General features: G+C 23.7%; 7 protein-coding genes across 7 annotated transcripts; 3 read left to right on the top strand and 4 right to left on the bottom strand.

Moving 5' to 3' along the window:
- Positions 1-1,895: 1,895 nt before the first annotated feature.
- Positions 1,896-2,555, top strand: DICPUDRAFT_43435 (uncharacterized protein; the record flags this gene model as incomplete). The annotated part of the gene is made up of 1 exon (XM_003294391.1): positions 1,896-2,555. A coding segment is annotated over one exon (660 nt), but the record flags the coding sequence as incomplete, so codon positions are not given.
- Positions 2,556-2,680: 125 nt separating this feature from the next.
- DICPUDRAFT_51521 (uncharacterized protein) lies at positions 2,681-5,241 on the bottom strand. The gene is made up of 2 exons (XM_003294388.1): positions 4,993-5,241; positions 2,681-4,921 (listed from the first exon to the last, which is right to left on the bottom strand). Exons 1-2 carry the CDS (start codon positions 5,216-5,218, stop codon positions 2,736-2,738), a joined length of 2,412 nt encoding a protein of 803 aa, XP_003294436.1. The 5' UTR covers positions 5,219-5,241; the 3' UTR covers positions 2,681-2,735.
- A 1,021-nt stretch (positions 5,242-6,262) lies between these two features.
- Positions 6,263-7,543, top strand: DICPUDRAFT_159433 (uncharacterized protein; the record flags this gene model as incomplete). The annotated part of the gene is made up of 2 exons (XM_003294390.1): positions 6,263-6,422; positions 6,864-7,543. 2 exons carry the CDS (start codon positions 6,263-6,265, stop codon positions 7,541-7,543), a joined length of 840 nt encoding a protein of 279 aa, XP_003294438.1.
- A 523-nt stretch (positions 7,544-8,066) lies between these two features.
- Positions 8,067-8,427, bottom strand: DICPUDRAFT_43431 (uncharacterized protein; the record flags this gene model as incomplete). The annotated part of the gene is made up of 3 exons (XM_003294387.1): positions 8,067-8,122; positions 8,190-8,252; positions 8,331-8,427. The coding sequence occupies 3 exons, from the start codon at positions 8,425-8,427 to the stop codon at positions 8,067-8,069; spliced, it is 216 nt and encodes a 71-aa protein (XP_003294435.1).
- A 520-nt stretch (positions 8,428-8,947) lies between these two features.
- On the top strand, positions 8,948-10,561 carry DICPUDRAFT_51515 (uncharacterized protein). The gene is made up of 2 exons (XM_003294389.1): positions 8,948-9,335; positions 9,407-10,561. The coding sequence occupies exons 1-2, from the start codon at positions 9,207-9,209 to the stop codon at positions 10,442-10,444; spliced, it is 1,167 nt and encodes a 388-aa protein (XP_003294437.1). The 5' UTR covers positions 8,948-9,206; the 3' UTR covers positions 10,445-10,561.
- Positions 10,562-10,745: 184 nt separating this feature from the next.
- Positions 10,746-11,901, bottom strand: DICPUDRAFT_84912 (uncharacterized protein; the record flags this gene model as incomplete). Its single annotated transcript, XM_003294386.1, has 4 exons — positions 10,746-10,943; positions 11,019-11,125; positions 11,200-11,244; positions 11,454-11,901. The coding sequence occupies 4 exons, from the start codon at positions 11,899-11,901 to the stop codon at positions 10,746-10,748; spliced, it is 798 nt and encodes a 265-aa protein (XP_003294434.1).
- Positions 11,902-12,110: 209 nt separating this feature from the next.
- DICPUDRAFT_51512 (6-phosphogluconate dehydrogenase) lies at positions 12,111-13,948 on the bottom strand. The gene is made up of 2 exons (XM_003294385.1): positions 12,994-13,948; positions 12,111-12,899 (listed from the first exon to the last, which is right to left on the bottom strand). Exons 1-2 carry the CDS (start codon positions 13,772-13,774, stop codon positions 12,217-12,219), a joined length of 1,464 nt encoding a protein of 487 aa, XP_003294433.1. The 5' UTR covers positions 13,775-13,948; the 3' UTR covers positions 12,111-12,216.
- Between the last annotated feature and the right edge of the window lie 670 nt (positions 13,949-14,618).

Below are 14,618 nucleotides of genomic sequence, written 5' to 3'. Positions count from 1 at the left end.
TTTAGTTTAATTAATTTTGAAAAAAAAAAAAAAAATTAAATTTATTTATTTATTTAATTTATTTATTTGATTATTTATTTATTTTATATAAAAGTCATGTTGAGAAATTTCTTTTTATTTTTTTTTTATAATTTAATTTTTATTTATTTTAATTTTAATTTGTTGTATAATAACCATCACTTTAAATAATCCTTTTTGTTTAATAATATGATGGTGATTTAATAACAAAAAAAAATATTTAAAATAATAAACAATTATATTAATTAATATTACATTTCTATAGAAATATATAATAATATAATTGAAAAAAAAAATAGCACAAATTTTTGTGAAGATTATTTATTTATTAATTTTTTTTTTCTGATTTAATTTAATGATTATTTTTATTATTATTTATTACACTAACTGTATTTATAATTCAATTTTTACCTTTTTCTTTTATGTAAATTTAAAGATAATTTGAAAGAAAAATTACAGTTTTCTTGTTGTTGTTTTTCACTTAATAAAACAGGAGACTAATAATATTTTTTTAAAAATTTAGTTTCAAAGGTAATTTAATTAGTTAATTAATTTTTTTTATATGTAAAAATAATCTCATGGGAAATATTTTTGCATAGATTTCAATGAAAAAAACAAGTTATTTGTAAAATCAATTTTTTTTTTTAAATTTGATTAAATTTTTTTAATTTTTGCAAATTATGATTTTTCTTTTTGTAAAAAGGTATTTATGATAACAAAAAATATCTTTTTTTTTTTTATAAAAAACCATATAGTCTATGATTTAAAAACTACCCAATATTAACATATATATTCAAAATTTTTCATTTTTTCATTTCAAAAATATCAATTTTTTTTTTTTTTGTAATTTAACAGTTTTTTTTTTTAATTACATTTTTTTTAATTTTATTTAAAAAAAATTTTGAATATTCATATTTAGTTTAATCATAAAGAAAATCATTATCTTTGGCTTTATCCATAATTTGTATTTCGATATTATGAGTTAAAAACATTCTTAAATAATATCTTTTTATTTTTTTTTTTATTAAAACTTTCTTATATTTTTTTATATTTTTTTATATTTTTTTTGTAAATTATCCAAATTAAAAAATTGTACGATTTTTTTTTTTTTGATTATAATTACATATTTTCTTTTGATTATATTGATAATTATTTTTGTACATTAATAACAACTCAACACAAAAAAAAAATCTTTTTTTTTCAAATAAAATATTTTTATTTCCACTCCTCACATTTAAAAAAAAGTGTGATAATGATTTTAAAATTTAAAATAACTTTTATATGCATACCCAAAACTAAAATCAAAAAGCGCTATTGTGATTTAACCAAATTTAACAATTTATTAAAATCTCGTAAAAAAAAAAAAAAAATATTGACCATATCAAAAAAAAAAAATTTGCAAATAAAATAATAATGATTGAAAAAAATAAAGTTTGTATTTTTTTTTACACTCTGGGTTTTTGAAGGTAACAATTTCAATTTGATTAGTATTTAATAATTCGAGATTTTTTGACCCTTTCTTTCCTTTTTAAATTCTTTTAATATTTAAAAATTTCGAAGGTAATTTTAACTTTATATTACAACACTAAATAAAATTTCCTATTTTTTAATAATCTTTTTTTTTATAAAAAATTTATATTATTTTAAAATCTATAAAAGGGGTTCAAATTTAGTTTTTATTTTAATTCAATTCAAAAAATATATTATTCAACAAACAAATAAAAACATATTTATATATTATTAAAATGAAATTAATTATTACACTCTTAATTATTTCCCTTATTGCTTTTGTTAATGGTAAATATATAATTCAACATAAAAATTTTATTAAAATTTTATTAAAATTTTATTAAAATTTTTTTTATTTTTAAAATTTAGGTTCTTATAACTGTGCAAAACTTAGTTGTCAAGGTACTGATAAATGTAAAACTTATAGCTGCACTTCATATTATGGATGTACTTCTACTGATAAATGTGTAACTGATATGTGTAATGTTGCTTCTTGTAATGCTGCTACTGGTAATTGTACTATTTCTCCAATAAGCTGTAACGATGGAAACCCATGTACAGATGATTTCTGTCACCCAGGTTATGGTTGCTACTCTGTTCCAAATTCTTGTGATCCAGCTGTTGTATGCCAAAACAACTGCAATGATAATAACAAATGTACTAATGATTTCTGCGATCCAAATAATAATTGTTTCCATGAAACTCCAACTATTCCATGTCAAGATTTCAATGCCTGTACTGTAGATTCATGCGATCCAATCAACGGTTGTTCCAATACTCCATTATCATGTGATGATAACGATCCATGTACTGCTGATTATTGTCACATTATTTATGGTTGTTATCACGAACCAATCGAATGTTCAATTAAAGTTCCATGTACCAAAAACAGCGACTGTAACAGAAACAATGGATGTGAAACCTTTACTTGCGATTTAACCAGTAACACCTGTGACTATTATGCTAAAAACTGTAATGGTAATCCTTGTATTAATAATCAATGTACCACAGGTTCAATCACAAATTAATATTTAATTCTATATTTATCTGTTAAATCAATATTTTATTAATTTAAAATATTTATGTATATATTAATGTATATTTTTATTAAAACAAAAAATAAAAAATAAAAAATAAAAATAAAAATAAAAATAAAAGCTTTTAAAAAAATAATATTATTTATTTATTTATTTATTTTATATATTAAACTAATTTTTAAAATCTCTAATTTCATTAATGATATCGTTTGCTTTTCTTAAAACTTCAATCATTGCTTTGCAAGATTTTCTCTTTGATGAAATTTGTGGGGATTCTTCTAATAATTCATCAAATAACTCTTCTCTGTAGAGAGCAGCAACCAATTCATTTTGGATGTGTTCTTTTGATTGGTTAACTAAGAAATGCATAATTGATTTTGGAACGCTATCTTTGACATTCTTCTTTACAATGTTGAAATAACTAACCAAAAGCTCACGGATTAATTCGGTTTCGAATTTCTCTCTGTTATTTAAATCATCATTGGTTCTAATGACATTTGGAACTTGGCTTAATTTTTCGCTTCTGCCATGTGAGAAATCATCTTGATAACGGTTATTATATGAATTGGATGATTGATATCTATTATTGCTATTACTATTACCAAAGCTATTACTATTATTATTAAAGTTATTTTGTTGTTGTTGATTATTTTGTTGTGATTGTTGATTACCGCTTTGTTGATTACCAGAATAGTTATTTTGTGATGGATCTGGTGAAGCTCTCCAGAATGAGGATAAGAATCCAGATTGTTGTTGGTTATCCATACCTCTGTTTGATGCGCCACTGCTCATACCGCTTGGTGTAGCTGGACCTTTACCACTTTGTGGTTGTTGTTGTGGATTGCTTGGACCTTTATTTTGTTGTTGTTGTTGTGGATTCATACCGTTACCGCCAGTACGTTGGTTATTTAAAAATGGATTATTGAAATCTTGGTTTTGTTGGTTACCACCACTTTGTTGCTGATTATTTTGTTGATTGCTATTGCTACCACCTTGTTGATTATTGTTTTGTGGTTGGCCCAAGAAAGTATTTTGGTTATTTTGGAGTTGTTGTTGTTTTTTATAATAGGACTCAAAGATGCCTTCACCACCTACAAAATCTGGATGAGAGGTATTGATAAAGGCAGTTTCTATTTTCATGAGGTTTTCAATCATTATTTTAGTTGGAGCTTTATGTTTTTGGAGGAGATTATTGACAACTTCGATAACTCTTGACTTGAGGTTAATAAATCTTGATAATTCTTTAGCTTCTAATTGAGTTACAATTCTTTGAAGTTCATCATAAACATATTCAACACATTGAGTACTTGGATCTTCAAGACGTGAAACTTGTTTTTTAACTAAAAGTTCAAAAGAAATTTCTGGGATGAAAAGAGCAGCACGTGGACCTGTAGCATTACGCATAGTTGTTCTGATGTCATTTAAAGAAATACCTTCTAATGGATCGATATTATTGATACATTGGGCATAGATTTCATTAAAGATATAAGAGATACGGGCACCACCATATAACTCGTTGGTTGAAAGATCGGTAAGCTTACCATCGATGGCATCTTTAAAATTACTACTAAAAATTGTAATAATTTGAAGAAGAAGAGCACCTTGGCTGTTCTTGGTATCGTATAATGGATCACCATAGGTACTTAATTCACCTTGAACCTCAGATAACATCTTGCTGACCTTACCTTTGAGATCTGGTAAACAATCTCTGATATGGAACATTAAAAGTTTATTGAGTGACTTGGAGAGATAAGCAGTACCAGAACGATTAGCAATTGTTTTATAAATTGGGTGGTTCTTGAAGAATAAAACTTCACTCTTTAAAGATTCTCTAATTGATTTCTTTGCAATAATATCTTCTTGTGAACGATTGATTACACCAATGAAACCTAATGTTAATGGAATAACACGTCCAGTTAAAACATCCATAGCATCGGTACCCTTATCCATAAGATCAAGTTTAGTAATAACACCAATAGTTCTTTTACCTTCTGGATCAACTTCTTTGGCTAATTGAAGTGCATCTGAATTTGCTAAATCAGTATTGGCTGGTGTAACTGCAACAATAATAGCATTTTGTTTCTTAATATATGCCATAATCATTCTTCTAATTTGTTGTTCGATATCTGATGGTTGGTCTCCAACTGGTACCTTGGTAATACCTGGTAAATCTACCAATGTTAAATTGACGACGTGTGGTGAATAAATTTTTAAATTGATTGGTTGTGCTGAAATACCTTTATTTTTACCTGTTAATCTATCAGTATCACGAATAATTTCTTCTCTAATTTCAGAAAAATCGTAAAACATATCATTTGGTCTATGTAAAAACTCTCCCCATTCTGATGTTGGTGAACCTGAAAAAAAAAATGAAACCGTTAATTTCTGTATTATATATTTTACACAATACCTATTTATATTTACTTACCATCATCAGCCATTGGCAAATGGGTTAATTGTAAAATTAAAGGTCTTCTAGTTACAATACCAGAGCCTCTTGGTAAAAAATCTCTACCTACTATATTTTCTAATACTGACGATTTACCTGATGATTGTGAACCAACAACTACAATTTGTGGTAAATCCAATGGGTCTGTGCCTAGTGTATTAAATACATCTTGGAGTTTATTGATAACTGGAATTAATTGATCCATTAATATGTAACGTTATTATTAAAAGTACAAATTATATGTATGAAATAAAAAAATAATTTACAAATGTATATATATAAAATATTGTGTTTATGTGTTAATGTGTGTAAAAATAATAAATAAAAAAAAAATTATTTTTTTATTTATTTAATTATTATTATTATTATTATAAAATAAAAAGGGGGGATTTTTAAATTATAATTTTATTTTAAGTGAATAAAATAGAAAAATAATAGAATTAATAGTTATATATATAAAATTTAAATATAAAAAAAAAAAAAAAAAAAAAAATCTAAATTGCTCGCAGCCTGTATTTTTAATAATAAAAAAAATAAAAAAATGTATTTTTAAAAAAAAAAAATAAAAAAATAAAAAAAAAAAAATAAAAAAAATAAAATTAAAATTAAAAAAAATTAAAAAAAATATAAATTTTATTTTTTTAAGTTATAACTTATTCAAATTTAAATTTTATCTCTTTTTTTCAGGCTCACTTAAACTAAGCAGATAACTCCTTGAATAATTTTGTCTTCTACAATTCAATTTTTGATTTTTCAAAGTATAAAAAAAGTTGATTCATAATAGTGCGTCACTATGTGTGAATATTTAATTTTTAATTTTTAAATTTTTAATTTTTAATTTTTTAATTTTAATTTAAATTTTTAAAATCAAAATAATACCCTATTTAGGGAACAAAGTGTTTTCCCTTGATTATTTATTTTTAAAAATAAAAAAATAACCCACAGTGCTTATGTGGTATGTGTTGCCACATAGGCATTAAAATAGAAATAAACTAAACTTGTTTTATATTCTCTTTAATTTAGATTTAATTTTTAGTTCTTAATTTTTTTAAATAAGAAATTAAAGAGATAAATAAATTATTTTACAATGATATATTATAAAAAAAATTTTATTATTTTTTTTTATTTTTTTTGAATTTTTTTTTTTAAATTTTTTTTATTTTTTTTTTTTTTGAATTTTTTTAATTTTTTTTTTGATCATTTCTTTTCTTTTTTTTTTTAAACTAAATTTTCATAATCAAACAACACAATGATTAGACAAATCATTAATAAAGCTAATAACCAACAAGTTGTCAGAAGAACTTTCTGTACATATTTTGAAAAAAGAAATAATAATACACCATACAGCACAGATCCAATTGTTGATGTAAACGAAAAGAAAAATAACGTTAACAAATATTTCGAAACATGTAAATTATCAACACAGCACCAAAATTCCCACTATTATACTATAGTTATCATTATATCACCACCATCATCATCAGTGGAATAAAAGTATACAGCATCTACAATAATAACATTAATCAACACGATTCACAAAAAGTAAATTCAGCTATTGATAAACAATTTCCAATTTAGAATTCCAATTAGATCAAAAAAGTTATTTACTGCAAATAAATTAAAATTTTCAACACATCTAAATATTAAAGAAAAACAATATTATAACCTTTTATTGCTCATAATAATAATAATAATAATAATAATAATAATAATAGCAATAGTATTGATGATGGTGAACAAAAATTAGAACGATAATTATATACTATTAAACAATATAGTATAATAGTGCTGGAAACCATAATAATATTAATTTTAATAATATATTAATGTTTATCTTTATATTTTTATAGATAGCAAACACAAAACCTATGTTTCATTTTTAGATAAAAATTCAATTACTACACCAGCAGTTAAAGGTCTTTATCCAAGAAGTGGTTTAGAAGAATTTGTAGCTCCATCAGCATCAGTTATTGGTAATGTTAATTTAGGAAATTGTTCAAGTGTTTGGGATCATTGTGTTTTAAAAGCTGATGTCAATTACATTCACATTGGTAACTTTACCAACATTCAAGATGGTACTGTTATTAGAGAAGCTACTGAACCATTATCCATCGACCATAATGGTAGTACTATTATTGGTGACAATGTTACCATTGGTCATGGTTGTATTTTAGAAGCTTGCACTGTCGAAGAAAATTGTTTAATTGGTATGGGCTCAATTTTAGAACCAGAATCATATGTTGAAGCCTATTCAATTGTTGGTGCTTCATCAATTGTTACCAAAGGTACCAGAATCAAATCTGGTCAATTATGGGTTGGTAAACCAGCTAAGTTTGTCAGAGAATTATCAGAACAAGAAATTATTGATATCGGTAATCATGCCAACTCATACGTTCTCAATGCTGAACAAGCTAGAGCATCATTTAATTTAGATAACGATTCATTCCTTTACGCCCAAGCTGAAGAACAAGGTATTTCTGTTGGTTGGAAAGGTGAATACTTCCCAGAAGCAGAAGAACCAAAAAATTAAATAATCATTAATAAATAATAATAATAATAATAATAATAGTAATATAATAATAAATAATAATAATAATAATATTTTAATTTAAACCAAACTCTAAATACTAAAACTAAAAACTAAAAATAAACAATTTAAAAAAAAATTATAAAAAAAAATAAAAAATAAAAGAATGTAATTGATATAAAAAATACAATTATAAAATAAAATAAAAAAAAGATATAAAATAATACAAGGTAATACATTTTAAATCTTTAAATATTTAAAAAAATACTTTAATTAAAAAATAATTCATAAAAAAGACTTTACTTATTATTATTATTATTATATTGATATTGATATTGATATTAATATATGTATTTGTATTGGATTTGGATTTGGATTTGAATTTGAATTTGAATTTAAATTTGAATTTGAATTAATATGTACTGTATAGCAAATTCACTTTTGATACTAGATAAATGAGCAAAAACGGTAATGATATAAGACATAGATTTAAATGACCTTGGTTCAATTAATTGATCTTTATAGTTTAGTTGAAGCTACCTAGTGCCAATTCATTCCATGGTTTTTCTTGTTTTGTTTGTTCTTTTAGAAAAAAAAAAATAGTTAATATACAACCAAAATCTTTTTGAAATGATAGCTATATACTTACTTAATAGTTCGTCAAACTCATCATTTAAATTGATATTTTCAACAATTATTGGATGTTTGATGGCTACGGTTAGGGATTAAAACTCTGTATTAATAATAAACACTAAAAATATATATTTTATATATCAGTTTTGATACATACTTTCTTGAGGAAGAGTTTCCTTTTCCCATGATTCATCTACAATATCAATTAACTTTCTATCTGAATGTATATACAAGGAATATGAACTATCTGACATTACTTTATTATTAATACACAATTTATTATTACTATTATTGTTCAATTAATTTCGCACCAAAATTATTTAAAAATTTTAAAAAAATTTTTTATTTTTATTTTTTTATTTTTTTATTTTTATTTTTATTTATTTTTTTTATTTTTTTTTTTGTAAAATCTATTATTTATAATAAAAAACAAAGATTTGATAACTTTATTGTAAAGAGTAATTATTAATTTAAATTTTATATTAATTTAATAGAAAATATTTTCTATTTATTTGTTAATTATATTTTATTTTATATTTTTTCTAAACAATGGATATTCCACTAAATATAAAACTAAATCAAATAATCTTATTATAAATACAGTTAGTGATTAAAAAAAAAAATAACTATTCCAAAAAGTCTTTTTTTTTTTTTATTTTTTAAAAAATCTTTTTTTAATTTTTTTTTTATTTTTTATTTTTTTTTTAAAAATAAACATACCCACACATATTTTTTTACAATATAACTCTCACACCTTATTATTTATTTATTTTTAATAAAAAAATAGTAGTCTAATAAATTAAATTATATAATTTTTTATATACTCTTTTTATTTTTTTTATTTTTTTACTTAATCATATTATATTGTGTTTTTTTTTATTTTTATTTTTTATATAAAAATAATTAGTTTATTCATGACAAATAAATAGTTTATAGATATAAATAATAATATATACAGAATATAGTAGAATTAGTTATAGCAGTAACGCATTAATTAATAGTATAGAAAATAATATATAAATAATAAAGAGAAATGACAAAAGAATTCGAATTTGATATTTTAAGACAGTCTCAAAATAGTAGTAACCACCTTAGTAGTAGTGGAGGTGGCGGTGCTGCCTCTGTTGTTTCAAAAAATAAAACTATTCTCGATGAAGGAAGAGTAAATATTTATAAAAAACACAATCTATCATGTAATTAATGCATGCAATACTAATTTATTTAATATTACAGCATATATTTATAACAAATCAAACCACTACTGTAAACGAAGAGGTTTCATTTAAAGAACTAATTGAATTTTTAAAAGAGCAAATGAATGATAATAATAAAGATAAATATGAAAATAAAATTCATTATTGGGTAGATCTACAGGGAATAGAGAATGATGAAATTTCGGAACTTTGCGATTTACTTTCCATCCATCCTTTAACAAAAAAAGATATTATTAGACAGGAGACAAGAGAGAAGTGTGAGTTCTTTTCAAACCATATATTTTTAGTAGTAAACGAAATTCATTATGCACCAGGTAGTAATGTTCTTGTAGCTGCAACATTAAATCTTTTATTATTTTCAAGAATAGTATTTACAATTCATAACGAAGAACTCCTATCAACACACCAGGTTATTAGAATGTTAAAATACACACAAAACGGAGGATTACCATCATCAGGTTGGATCATTTATGCTTATTTAGATAGTATTGTCGATATTTATATAGATTTAGTCGATAAAATTATGTTGGAGACACAATCACTGGATGAATTGGTATTGGTATTAAGTGGTATTAAGCAGAACGAACTATTCACTCGTATAGGTTTAGCAGGTCGTCGTGTTACAAATTTACATAGTGGTGTTTTTGGAAAAAGTGAAATCATTTCAGTACTCCTAAGGGATGAAAAACTAATACCATCAGATATGATGAGATATTTAAATAATGTTCAAGACCATGTACTTAGAATGCTACAAAAACTGGCTCTTTCCCAACGTTTACTTTCAAATTTAAATAATATTTATATGGCCAGAGTCTCATTGGAAGTAAGTGATGCCTCAAATAGTGTCAATAGAAATATGAGAAAATTTACCGCCATTAGTACAGTTTTTATTCCACTAACTCTTTTATCTGGTATTATGGGTATGAATGTACGTTTTCCAGGTATGGTAGGCTTTCCAGGTGGTGACTCTTATTACTATTTTATAGGTATCTTATTAATAATGTTGGTTTTCTCTGTTGTTGTATCTAGTTTATTCTATAGGGCAAAATGGCTATAAATAATAATAATATAGCTAAAATAATAAATTAAAATAAATAACAAAATAAAAAATAAAAACAATAATATAAATTATATTATTTTATAGAAAAAATAAAAATATTGCATAATTGTAAATAATAAAAACTAAATTAAATTATTTGATATACTATTTAATTTTTTTTTTTTATTAATAAATAACTTGGTAAAAGTAGTTGTAGGTTTGTAATTAATGAAGTAATAATTAAAATAGAAAAATAAAGTAAAATCAGATTAATAAGAGTGATGTTTTAAAATATAATAAAAATAACTTTGTTTGAATTTTATAATGGAAAAAAATGGTCTTTGGTGAAATCTGAAATCTTGTTTTTTAAATTAATACACTGGCTAATTGTGATATCTTTTGAATTTCTGTAACTTTTACATTTTAAAACCTTTTTAACAGCAACTTGATAATCTTGAAACTTGGGATAGAGTTTTAACATTAAATCGTTTGCAGATATAATACATGTAGCACAAATCTAAAAACAATAAAACAAAATTGAAAACTAAGTATTGGTTATTAAAACATTTTACCTATAAATTATGATTTTTACTTCACCACTGAGTACTTCTGTGTCATTTATGACTAATAAAGCAAAATCCATTCTTTTTACTATATTAAATGCTCTTTTGTTTTCTTTTTCACCGCTACTACCCAGACCTATATAATAATAAAAAATATTGTTTATATAATCTTTTATTTATATAATTTAAAAGTTTTTTTATAATACTTACCAACCATAATAAAATTCTCCCATGATCTAATGTATTTTTCTGATTCTAATAAAATGAGGAAAAAATAAAAGCTACCAATTGAATGAATAATAAAATTGCTTATTAATGATTTTATTCTAATGACCTCATTTCTGTATCGAAATGACCCATATGGTATTTGGTATAACTCATCAGTTCCAATATATAATGTGTTTCTTTTATTAGCACATTTTTAATAATACTTGATTCGCTACTAATTGTGATTCCTTTCTTACCAATAAATACTCCAAAATATCTTTTAATACTCTTTGCTGGTATTACATAATCATCAACTATAATATCGCTTTGTACTTGATTGTAATCTTTTAATTCCATATCTATTTGTTTTAATCTTTCCTTAATCTCCTGAACTTTTTCGTTATTATTTAAAAATATTGTATCTATTTGTAATAATTGTTTATTTAAATTTATTTTCTCTTGTTCTAATTTTAATTTTTTCTTTCTTTTTTCCAATACAGGACATGAATGGGTACCATCACTATTAATTATACATTTTTCATACTTTTCAATCTTTGGAACATTTAAAAATTCTTTTATTACTTTTTCAATTGTTTTTTTTCTTTCTTTTCTTTTATCTGAACTATTGTTATTATTATTTATTTTAGATGGATTGGTTTTTGCTTTTGTTGATTTGGATTGATTTTCTTCTTGGTTTGCTTTCATTCCTATTATTTGAACAATTAAAGTATTTTAATGATAAAAAGAAAAAAAAAAAATAAAAAAATTAAAAAATAAATTTAATTTTTAAAAATATGTAGTGTGTTTTAATTTGGATATTAAAAGCAATTTTTGTAAAAAACTCATAATTAAAAACATTATGATTTAATTACCCTAAATATAATTAAGAATTTGTTTATAAAAACCATAAAATTAGGAAATAAATATTTAAATGAAATTTAATTTTATTTTATTATTTTTTCTTACAAAATTAAAGAGATACTACTAAAATGATTAATTTAAAAAAAGTAATTACTTTCTTTAAATATTGTATTGACTTGAGAAAGTGTTTCCACCACGTCCAGACCAATTGACATGGAAGAATTGTCCTCTTGGTTGATCGAGTTTTTCAAAGGTGTGGGCACCAAAGTAATCTCTTTGAGCTTGAACAAGGTTGGCTGGGAGATTAGCAGTTCTATAACCATCATAATAAGCGAGAGCAGCTGAAAAAGCTGGGGTAGCAATACCACTTAAGACAGCAGCGGAACAAACTTGTCTCCAACCTTCTTGAGCAGCACACATCTTATCGGTGAACCATGGATCTAATAAAAGATTATCTAATTCAGAATCTTTTTCGAAAGCATCTTTAATTTTACCAAGGAAAGTAGATCTAATAATGCAACCACCTCTCCATAATAAAGCAATGTTACCATAGTTAAGTTTCCATTTGTATTCTTTAGCAGCAGCTCTCATCATAGTGAAACCTTGAGCATATGAAACTAATTTTGATGCAAAGAGAGCATGTCTAACGTATTCAATGAATTTATCTTTATCACCAGTAAATTTGTTACCACAGTTTTCTGGTTTTGGACCTGGAAGGATGGTTGAGGCTTTAACTCTTTCTTCTTTTAATGATGAAAGACATCTAGCAAATACTGATTCACCAACTAAAGTAAGTGGGATACCGATTTCTAAAGCATTAATGGCAGTCCATTTACCAGTACCTAAAATATATTAATAGTTAAAAAAAGTATTAATACCAAAGTAAACTAAAAAAAAATTAACAATGATTATATGTTAATGTAAATGAATAATTACCTTTTTGACCAGCTGAATCTAAAATATTATCGACAACATATTTGCCATCTTCTTTTTTGGCAAAGATATCAGCAGTGATTTCGATTAAATAACTATCGAGGTCGGTTTTATTCCATTTAGTGAAAGTTTGTTGTAATTCATCATTGTTGAGACCAATATAATGTTTTAAGATAAAGTAGGCTTCGCTGATTAATTGCATGTCACCATATTCGATACCATTGTGAACCATTTTAACGTAATGACCAGCACCACCATCACCAACCCAATCACAACATGGTTGGTCACCTGGTTGAACTTTAGCGGAAATAGCTTGGAAGATTGGTTTGACATGTTCCCAAGCAGCTGGGTTACCACCTGGCATAATTGATGGACCGTGGAGAGCACCTTCTTCACCACCACTAACACCAGTTCCGATGAATAAGAGACCTTTAGCAGCGAGGTCTTTAGTACGACGATCAGAGTCGGTGTAGAGACTGTTACCACCATCGATAATAATATCACCTTTTTCTAATAATGGGACAAGGAGGTTAATGAAATGATCGACAACTTCACCAGCTTTGACCATCATCATAACTCTACGTGGAGTCTTTAAATTTTTAACTAAGGATTCTAATGAATGGCAACCAACAAACTTTTTACCTTTACCTCTACCTTCGACAAATTCGTCAACTTTAGCTGTAGTTCTATTGTAAACGGCGACGGTGAAACCACGACTTTCCATATTTAATACTAAGTTTTCACCCATAACGGCTAAACCAATTAAACCAATATCAGCTGACATTTTATATGATTTATATATTTAATTTATTAATAAAGTTTAAAAAAAAAATATTTTGTTTGTAGAAAAAGAGAAAAGATAAATAAATTTATTTATTTAATTATTATTAATTATTTTTATTAATTATATTATTATTATTATTATTATTAGTTATTAATTTATAATATGTGTATAATTATATAAAGAATGAATTATGAAATAAAAAAAATAATTTTTTTTTTTTAAATTATTTTTTCTCTTCAAAAAAAAAATTAATTTATTTTTTTTATTTTTTTTTTTTTTATTTTTTTTTTTTAATAATTCCCAAAATACGCTCCAGAATTAATTTTTCATATGTCCATACCCACTAATTAATATATCCATTTTATATTTAAAAAATAATTCAAATAACATAAAACAATGAATTTATTATTTTTATTTAAATTAAATTTGGTTATACATTAATGATGGTATAATTATTAAAATATAGTTTCATTAGATTAAATAATTTAAAAAAAAAACCATTAAACTAAAATTTTATTAATAAAAGATTTTTTTTTTTTATAAAATATACCTATATTTTAACTAAAGAATTATTTTATTGGGTTTATCTAATTAAATTCAACATTAATTCAAATAGAAAAAATGATTTCGTAAAAAAAAAAAAAAAAAAAAAAAAAAAAAAAAAATTTTTGAATCGCCCCCCGGATTTTTTTTTTTTGATTAGGGGGACCCCAAAAAAACCCCCTAAAATTTTTTTTTTTTTTTTTTTTTTTTTTTCAAAAATTTTTTGGGAAAAAGCTTTCTTTCCGGTTTTTAAAACCCCCCGGTCCTTTTTCAAAATCTTTTTTTTTTTTAAAAAAGGGGG

This window comes from Dictyostelium purpureum, assembly GCF_000190715.1.
Source record: "Dictyostelium purpureum unplaced genomic scaffold DICPUscaffold_559, whole genome shotgun sequence".
NCBI classification, from domain to species: domain Eukaryota; phylum Evosea; class Eumycetozoa; order Dictyosteliales; family Dictyosteliaceae; genus Dictyostelium; species Dictyostelium purpureum.
Note: the sequence above shows the minus strand (reverse complement) of the source record. Positions and strands in the feature narration are given on the sequence as shown.

Bases quoted from the DNA above. Each gene is read 5' to 3' on its own strand.
- DICPUDRAFT_51512 (XM_003294385.1), bottom strand. From the start codon at position 13,774: ATGTCAGCTGATATTGGTTTAATTGGTTTAGCCGTTATGGGTGAAAAC. The intron at 12,900-12,993 runs GTAATTATTCAT...AATATATTTTAG, and splicing joins AGATTCAGCTGGTCAAAAAG to GTACTGGTAAATGGACTGCC.
- DICPUDRAFT_51515 (XM_003294389.1), top strand. From the start codon at position 9,207: ATGACAAAAGAATTCGAATTTGATATTTTAAGACAGTCTCAAAATAGT. The intron at 9,336-9,406 runs GTAAATATTTAT...TTAATATTACAG, and splicing joins CTATTCTCGATGAAGGAAGA to CATATATTTATAACAAATCA.
- DICPUDRAFT_51521 (XM_003294388.1), bottom strand. From the start codon at position 5,218: ATGGATCAATTAATTCCAGTTATCAATAAACTCCAAGATGTATTTAAT. The intron at 4,922-4,992 runs GTAAGTAAATAT...TTTTTTTTTCAG, and splicing joins TTTGCCAATGGCTGATGATG to GTTCACCAACATCAGAATGG.